The sequence below is a fragment of the Dipodomys ordii genome, unplaced genomic scaffold, assembly GCF_000151885.1.
Source record: "Dipodomys ordii isolate 6190 unplaced genomic scaffold, Dord_2.0 Scaffold41, whole genome shotgun sequence".
NCBI lineage: Eukaryota > Metazoa > Chordata > Mammalia > Rodentia > Heteromyidae > Dipodomys > Dipodomys ordii.
This window is the reverse complement of record NW_012267257.1, coordinates 15,186,770-15,196,283: the sequence shown is the minus strand read 5'-3', so window position 1 is coordinate 15,196,283 and position 9,514 is coordinate 15,186,770. Positions and strand designations below refer to the sequence as shown.

Below are 9,514 nucleotides of genomic sequence, written 5' to 3'. Positions count from 1 at the left end.
CTGTAGCTCAAGTGGTAGAGCGCTTGCCTTGAGCTGAAGAGCTGAGGGACAGCGCCCAGGCCCAGAGTTCAAGCCCCACGACCGACAAAAAAAGAAAAAAAAAAAAAAGAGGCCCTTCCCTAGGGAAGTATGACAATGTAGTCCACACATCAATGGACTAGGTCACCCCTCAAGAGCAGACCGAACCCTACCGGCTGGAAGAAGCCAGTTACTCTCTCCCTGCTAGACCTCTGCATGGAACCTGACACATTCTTGAAACAGTAAGCTCCTGGAAACAAGGGCTGTACCTAGACAAAGCCATATTTTCCACACCCAGGGCAGAGCAGACACTACCAACATGAATACAATAAACCTCTGAACGTAGCATGTTCTCATTACATCGGATTCCTAATTAGGAATCTGTTTTGTGGTTGTCATATTTTCAAATTTCATTTAATCTCAATGGAGGGACATTTCTGAGCCCTAATGTTACTTATGGAATGCATCAGCACAGGTACAGCATTCAGTAATAGAGAAACAAGTTTCCATCCAGCTTTTATTTTTGTCACTTTTAATCTAAAAACAAACATTTAATTATGGTTAAGTGCCTGTCTCGAACAGCTGCATTAGTTAAGTCAGAGCTAGGTGCTGTAACAGACAAGCTACACATTTAAGACAGAGACATGTTTTTCACATAAATCCAGGTGCCTTGTAGGCTACTGCTCATCATCGCAGTCCAATACATTCAATCATGACCTCCTGCGAGAGCCTTCCATGCCTGACCTGGACTCCTTTCCCCCTCCTCCAGTCTCACACACATAGCCTCCTTTAATGCTCAACAGTCAAGTGACTCATGAGTAGAAACTTGCCTACTAGGCCTCAAAGACCAACAGTACTTACATGAAGAGGAGTTACGCATATGGGCTTACTCTCTTGTTCTTTGCTATATCAAAACTAGAAGCCTGGGTAGGTGGGAAGCACAGCTGGATTCTGTGGTTACAGTGGCTCTGTGTGGCTAGCTGTAGAATTCAGTTACTCTCCTCATCAATGCTCCACAGGCCACTAAGTTAACTTGCCCTGCTGGTATGTCTGGCAGGTTACCCTCTGAGAGCTGTTATAGTGGGTTTTGTTTTTTTGCTGGTCCTGGGGCTTGAACTCTTGAGCCTCAGTGCTGTCCTGAGCTCCTTTTGCTCCAGGCTAGCACTCTACCACTTGAGCCACAGTGTCACTTTCAGCTTTTGCTGTGATTAACTGGAGATAAAAGCCTCACAGACTTTCCTGCCACAGCTGGCTTACAATCCTCAGATCTCAGCCTCCTGAAGAGCTACGATTACAAGTGTGAGCCACCAGCACTTGGCTATGTTAGTGTTTCATGGACATACTTCTCAAGCTGAAAAGGGACAAGGTACTACAAAGGAAAAATCAAGGTCTACTACAAATTCCTGTATTCTGATATAACATTCAAGATTAGTAAAAATGCCTGTTTAAAAAAAATATATTTCCCCTTGCTTTTTTGTTTTTGCTTGTAACATTGTCAAGGCCATCTATGATCTAGCATTCTCTCTCTTTCAGTTCTGCTATCTGGCATTTTAGAATTTAAATGTTGACAATGATCTCCAATAGAGTAGGAAATGTGCCAGAAACAACTGGTTCTCTCTTCTGTCTCTACCTCTTTCCCTCCCCATCCCCCTCCTGTGGAGGCGAGCAAAGATGTGTGTGGCAGCCACAAACTGCTTGCAGTCTACACATCCTCTATTAGATTGCTTAATGAATGATGGTATATCCATAATTGGCATGTAGGCTATACATTAGTATGCAGCCATCAACAATTACATTATGTAAATATGGATTCAACTGAAAGGCATACAAGACCCATTAGTTAATGAAAAAGAAAATATATGAAGCGTATTGTGGCTTCCCAATGCTAAATACTTGGGTGTATATATCCAGTCTGACAGGATATAAGAATTATCAGTGGAAGGGAGACTAAGAAGATGAGCTGGACCAGTGGGAGAGGGCAAGAAAGGGCAATGGGGGCATATGACCAAAAATGTATCGCATATGTACATGACATTATGAAAGGTGTTATTTCATACAATTAATATGTTAATAGACTGCATGATTTAAATCATGGATTCCATTTATTTTCCTGCTTATGCTTTTTTTCACAGTATTTTTCTTTTCAAAGAATATTTTTATTGTTTTTAAGTAGTTGTACAAAGAGATTTCAATAGCAATGAGTATAATGCAAAGTAAGGTTTCTTTTCCTGCTAAGTAATACCTTTTCCAATTTTACATAATGTACCTGTAACATTCAATAGATATATAGATAAGAAACACTGCTAGATACTACAGTGGCTTGTTCTCGTCTTCCTTTTCATCTTAACTCTCCAACCCCACTGAAAGCTGCATCCTACCTCCCCGATATGCCATGCTCCTGACTTTCCTTTTTAATTGGGTGGCCTATTTTAATAGGATGGCTCCCCCTGAGTTGAGAGCTTAGATTGTTTTATTCACTGTTATACTGAGGAGCCTGGAACTGTACCTGACACACTGTGGATGCTAAAAGAACAAATAAAAACACATTTGTATTACATAGAAGTTTTGCCTTTATTTCACAAGACACCAGTGGTATTCTTTTCATAAAGGCCACGAGTATGATGAAATGTTAGCCCTTTAATGCAAGAACTAGAGAAGCCTGTGGAAGTGATGAGCCTTCCTCTTCCTGCTCCCTCTCTCCACCCCACATCAAGTTAAATCCAATCTCAGGAGGTTCTGATATTTAGCCAGGGAGCCACTGGCCCCAGAATGAGAATAATTGTTAAAATGGTGGTCTGCCTTAGAATCCGGATTTCTCAGCCACTCTTAACAACTCAAAGAAAGTGTGAGACTCAAATATAAGTCCCTTCCCCATCCCATTAGCCAGTTAAACATTAAACATAATCTTTCTACAAAGGACTTACTGCTTCGAGCGGAGTAATTCAATATTTGTAGCTGAGAACTTGGCAAACATTCAGATGAAAGCTGAAAATTTTAGTTAATAACACAGAGATTTCAAAAAATACAGCTGTTACCACAGTATAGTCAAAATATCTGGCCAAGTGAATCAGTCACTTGTCCGCTGAAAGTCTGAAGCCACAAGATTAAAAAACAGGATCTACACCACACAGAATGTGCTTTTTTGGATTTTATTATTATAAGAGCAAAATAAAAAGGAATAATGAACACCTACTACATTTAAATAGGAGAAGAATCAAATGCATTGTAATAAAAACCATCCAGCTAAAAACAGAACATTTGATCGGTAAAACAACCACAATGTTTGACTTCATGTTTTATTTCAATGGTCACACTTCATTCATTGTTTGAAGGAAAACTAGGCTAGGTCTCAACAGGCAACAGTCACAGTTACTAAGCAAGTAAACACGCCACCACTTCCGGCCTTCGTTTACTTCTTTCTGTCTTCAGTCTCATCTGGTTCTCTCTCCTGGTGCTCTCTTTCCCACCTCATTTCTTTTAACTCTTGTCTGTATTTCCGTTCAATGAACCGCTTCTGATGGGCCATCTGGGGAAAGTTATCTGACACAAGAAGATATATTTTATACTTAATAAAGGATAGGTTCTAGTGCAGAAGATGACACAAACTATACATGCACATGCACTGGTACATCCACATGACATGCGCACAGCTGTGGTCTGTAAGGTTGGGAACAAGAGAAGTTTGCTTTCTTCTCCTATTCTCTCTCATTCAGAAACATATTGGAAGTCTATATGGACAACTAAATATCAATGTCTGGTACAAAGTTGAGTATAAAAGGCATTAAAACATATAGAAGTGGCCGGGCACCAGTGGCTCACCCCTGTCGCCCTAACTACTCAGGAGACTGAGGATCGTGGTTCAAAGCCAGCCCCAGGCAGGAAAGTCCGAGAGACCCTTATCTCCAATAAACCACCAGAAAAAACTGGAAGTGGCACTGTGGCTCAAGTGGTAGAGTGCTAGCCTTGAGCTGAAGAGCTGAGGGACAGTGCCCAGGCCCAGAGTTTAAGTACCACAACTGACAATAACAACAAAAACCCCATTAAAGTGTTAAAAGACAGACATGTGGTTTTGGAATGCTTTTAACCAAGTGTTTCAACAAAGTCCTCCTGTAACATGCCATGTTCAAGAGAGAATAAAGGATATATTACAATGGGTTAAACCAAAAGTTCCAAACAAATAAGTGGTATTACCAAACCCTTATTTACCAAAAATTAAAGTTTCTGAAAAGAACAACATAATCAGTTTTTTTTAAAAAAAGGAAGTTATAGGCTAAGTCATTCTTTCTTGTAATTAATTAATTAAGCTCACCAAATGGGAGTTTAAGCTACATTTAGGTTTGGTCTTTGACATAAGATATAGAAATTGTACTATTCAGTTGTCATTTGCAGTCCAAGTTCAGTCTCACGATGAATTAAGAGCAAGAATAATGGCCAAAATGTTAAGACTTGGAAAAAATTATATTAAGTAAGCCAGGCCCAAAGCAACATAGGTCCCATGGTTTCCCTTATTTGCAATTACTAGTATATGTCTGAGACAAGCAGAAATGGTCAGATAAGTTGATGTTAGGAGAAATGAACCCCAAGATAAGGACTCAAATGTTTTTTCTTTCTTACGATTGTTTCTAACATATTTATACGATGATTTCTTTATTGCTTTGTATGTCCCTCCCCCACGGCATAACCCCTGTTTTCACTGTATTTGATGTTGGTAGAATTTGTGGAGGGGAAGGGAAAAAACAAATCGTTTAAATAGGGATACAGGTGGACCTATTGCATCAATGAGATGTACAAGACATTATGTCAAAAAACGAACACAACTTTGGCCGGGGGGAGGAGGGAGGTAGATAAGAAGGGGGGGAGATGAGAAGGGGAAACAAAGGAGGAGGCAACAATGCTTGATAAGAAATGTACTCATTACCTTGCCCATGTAATTGTAACCCCTCTGTACAGTATTTTCACAATTAAAAAAAAAAAAAGAATGGCCACTGAAACACACACACACACACACACACACACACACACACAAATCAGAAAGAACACATGAGATATGATAACCCTGAGGAAGTGATGCTCTGCCTAGCCAGCTGAGGACTGAGGCCCCGCCCTGGGCACAGCACTCCTCCAGCTCACAGAGGACAAATCACAGAGAGGGAGCAGAGTATATGTGGAGAATCTCGAAAGTTTGCTTCTATTTTAAGAGCAAAACATAATGAAAGCATAGCTATCTATTTATAGCATTTACCTAAATTATTTTTTGGCCTTTGTTTATGCAGTGCTCTATCTACACCCCAGGTCAGAGAAAGACCAGGGCCAGGGAGGGAGAAAAAGCACTTGAAAGACAGGTGGTGAATCAGTAAAAGACTTTGTAAGTCCAGAGCCAGTTAGTTTTAAATGCAACAACTGACATGTGAGCCTTCAGTAAAACTACTTATTTATACTGATTTAACTAACTACAATTTTAGAAAAGAAATCAAGCAAATTCTAAGAAACTGTAAGTTTCTATCATGTGAACTTTGTTTTCAGTAAATTCTACTGTAAAACTGAATATGTATTTCTAAAAGTTTCCACTATTCAAAACTAACCATAGACTCAAACATAGACATATACATACACAAAATATCCATGAGTGTAAAAGAGCACATCTATAGTAGGATATAGTGTGCAGCCATTAAGAGAATGAATTAGAGCCATTCTCTGTGACCTACATGGCTGCCTATGATATACTATTGGGCAAGAAAAATATATCTTAGCACATAAAACATGTTAAAATGTAAATATCTTTTAAATTTCATAAAATGACCAAAAAAGAAGTATTCATACGTATACTTCTGTATCTGTATAAGATCTTAGAAGTTATAAGGAAATACATGGAAGGAAATACCCGCTGTGGTTTGCAGTTTACCAGGAGGCATAAGTCTCTAGATCAAAAGGAAAAATGAAAATCAAATGCACTTGAGAATGCTTTTTTAAAAAAGTTGAGAGTCCATTTTATACATACCTTACCTTCTACTCTACTCTGTGTGTGAAGAATAATTATAAGGAAAACAAAATCACATTTTATCAGCCCTTGCCATTTTTCCACTGCCTCGTTTTCTTGCTATAAAACACTCCTTACATTATGAACATATAATTAGAGAAAAAGAGAGCGGCTTACATTTTTCAAGTGCATCCATTGCAGCTCCCATTTCTGCTTGCTGAATACTGTGAAATAAAATAAAGGTGAGATACACATTAAAGAATTAGTTCCAACAACATAAGATATGGCTATAAAATATTAAGGCAGATTTTCATGTACAGTGCATAAAAATTCATCTGATTATTCCTACTGTCACACGCTGAACTGTGTGGATGGGAATACACACAAGAACATGCAGAAATGTGCACAAAGCCTATTTACAATGTTCATGCCACATTCTTAATGTTGTGATAAAATGGCTTCCATGTGTATTAGGCTGGAAGTATTTCTTACTTAAGTTTGGAGGAAAAAAATACTCATAGTGTTTAAAGAGAAAAAATATATATGTATATATATGAATTATATATGTATGTATGCAATATAAATATATACAAAATGTGTGATGTTATATGACATATATATGAGGGAGCTACATTAATTGGAGGGTACAAGGAAAAGTGACCACATACATCTTTTTTTACATAAAGGTGTTAAGCGTGTCCATAAGGACCGTATTTCATGAAATACAGTTTCTGCAAGTGAAGCTGTGGCTCAAGTGGTAGAGTGCCAGCCTTCAACAAAAGACATAAGGGACTGTGCCCAAGCTCTGAATTCAAGCCCCAGTAGTGGTACACGCGCGCGCGTGCACGTGCACACACACACACACACACACACACACACACACACACACACAACCAGAATATGTATGTGATAGCTGTGGCATGCACAACACTACGTATGTTATGTCTAGCTTGCCTCAGTGCCTGCATTCTGTTGAGACTGAACTGGACAGAGGTGACCTGTGCATCAGCTAATGTGGTTTCCTCAAAGTAGCTCAAGGCCCTTACCCTTTCCAGAGCTGATCACAAAGCCTAGGAGTTGGTTTGGTGCAGATATAGTCCTACAGATTCATTTTGCTGACATTCGAATAGTCGGCACTCTAAATTAGCATAGACAGACTGCAGTCTAGAACCCCCCTACCTCCCCAGGACTTTCCTGTCCCCAGGTGCTCATTCAATGAAACTCAAGTATTTTCTTCTCATACCTTGGTCCTTTCCCACAGCCGATCCTCTCTCCCTTGAAGTAAACAGCCACGGTGTATGTTCTGGCATGGGAGGGTCCCACCGTCTGCAGAGTCCTGAAGGGAAGCGAAAGAACAGTAATTATGGTGAAGTGTTGCTTAATTACTTTTGCTGCTATACAACTGACAAAAATCTTGTGTTTATTGCCTAGATAGAGGAAGGTAAAAATAAACAAGAAATGAGAAAAATGGCAGACAAGTAAGTGGATAAGATTTTGATTTGCTAACTTGACAAATGCAGGGCTTTGAAGCAGGAAATTAAAAAAATTCTGCATATCACTTGTCTTTTTTTCCCCCAAAGTAATATGAACAGCACTTGAAGATTCATAGTGAAGTACAGTGTGTATATCCCAAGTATAAATCACAAAGCTTTTATGGAGAAAAAGTTAAAGAACTAGCTGGGTGCAAGTGGCTCCTATCCGTAATCCTAGCTACTTAAGAGGCTGAGGTCTGAAGGACTGAAGCCGTCTGGGCAGGAAAAGTTCACTAGACTCCATCTCCAAACTAACCTGTAAAAGACAGGGATGGAGGTGCGACTCAACGGGCAGAACATCAGCCAAGCAAACCAGCCAAGCTACTCATATTTCTAAAGTATTAGTCACAGTTAACCACAAAAACCATTAGGGTAACACACCTCAAGTCTCTTCCGAGTGGTTTCACATCCGTTATGGATTCTCCCTAAAGTCTGCTACCTTACCTAATGGATCAGAATACATATTTATTTTCTGAAATACCTTGGATCATTTTGGAGGTATGCTACAATGTTAGGTTCACAATAGTCACACCAAAAAAACAAAGTTCCAGGTACTCCAGATTTGACGGATGTGATGCAGATTTCAAACCCAGCAAAACTGGTAACTTCATGTAAAGGGGTAATTAAAAGTAGTAATTTTTTTTTAAAGGTAATGGAACGAACACAAAATAATGATGTAAACCAACCCCTCCATTATGATAACCAAGAACAGATTTCTAGGGCTTCCAGTGGGGTCAGGAGGAGGACTTCAGTCCTTCCCCGGGAGTCTCCATCCAGGGCGAGCATGCGCAGTGGCAGCTCTCCCAGGATCGCGCTGTGCCGGGAGGGGTCACCCAAATTTTGTACCCTTTGATGGGGAAACACCTGGGCCCTTCATAGAATACAGGACAGATATTCATTACGCTTATTTGTCACACATTAACGCGCTGTTCCTAAACATTTGTGCTCTATCCCTCATACATAAAAGAAATGTCCTTCCAGGGGTGACAGCTTCTTGGACCGCTTGCTGGGGGAAGGGCCTCAGTCTCGCTTTCAGCACAAGGCGGGGTGGGGGGAGCCCAAAAAGTACTGTGACTGTTAAACAGAAACATGAAAAAAGATTCGAAATTCCCAACTTCCGTTTTGTTCTTCACTGGGTAGTGTGAAGTTTGCAAAGCCCGAAAGAGGGCTCTCACTCCACAGGAAATGAGCTGCACACGGTGGGTGCTGGAAACCATGTGTTGGCAGAGGTTTTCATACATCCCTGAAGTTACATATCAGCCAAACCATGGGATGTAATCCATGTACTGCTGAAACAGATCACAGTGTAATTCTTCCTTAAACCAACTTCTCATTCCACAGGGTGCCACTAGGTGATCAATCACAGGACCTCAGAGCGAACCCACCATCGAAACAGGTGTTAGGCAGGCTTTGTTGGGGGGCTGTTACTAGCAGGAAGGGGTTGGACTAAAGACGGTGAAAGAGGATGAACATGGTTGAAATAGATTGTCAGCAAGAATGATATCTGTTACAATTATAGTAAGAAGCAGGAAGAATGTTGAGAGAGCGATAGAGGGGGTTGGCTGGTATATATTGTATATATTTGTACAAATGTCACAAAGAAATAGCCCTTTTATGGATAATGTATGCTAATTATTAAAAAACACCGACTCTCGTGTCTGTGTCCTCCAGCAATTCCCTGAGTTATGTGGTGTAGTGATCCATTCTTTTTGAATGACTTTTCCTATATTCAAAAGCAGAAGGGAGCTTTTGCTATAAATCCTCGGGAAAAAAGCGGAAGCTCTGAGTTACCCAGCCAGCATGCTTCTTATAGTGATCACCCACAGCTATCCATCAGGCAACAGAGAGACAAAGTCACCAAGCAAAGCACAGAAAGGCAACCAAATACTGCTACCAAACATCCACACACCGCCAGCAAAGGTTATAAGATATAAAAAGATAAAACTTTAAAAACTACTTAATCTAAAAGTTCCTGTGCTAATCTTGT

The 9,514-nt window shown here is 40.1% G+C and overlaps 1 protein-coding gene across 1 annotated transcript in view; it reads right to left on the bottom strand.

Annotated features, from left to right (window-relative positions):
* Positions 1-3,147: 3,147 nt before the first annotated feature.
* The window catches only part of Drosha (drosha, ribonuclease type III), a 132,482-nt gene continuing 126,115 nt past the window's right edge, over positions 3,148-9,514 (bottom strand). Inside the window, exons 33-35 of the mRNA XM_013018593.1 lie at positions 7,239-7,331; positions 6,173-6,219; positions 3,148-3,558 (exon numbers count right to left, since the gene is read on the bottom strand). Coding sequence (XP_012874047.1) covers positions 3,428-3,558; positions 6,173-6,219; positions 7,239-7,331 — 271 coding nt within the window. The 3' untranslated portion in view covers positions 3,148-3,427. The remainder of the gene's footprint in view (positions 3,559-6,172; positions 6,220-7,238; positions 7,332-9,514) is intronic.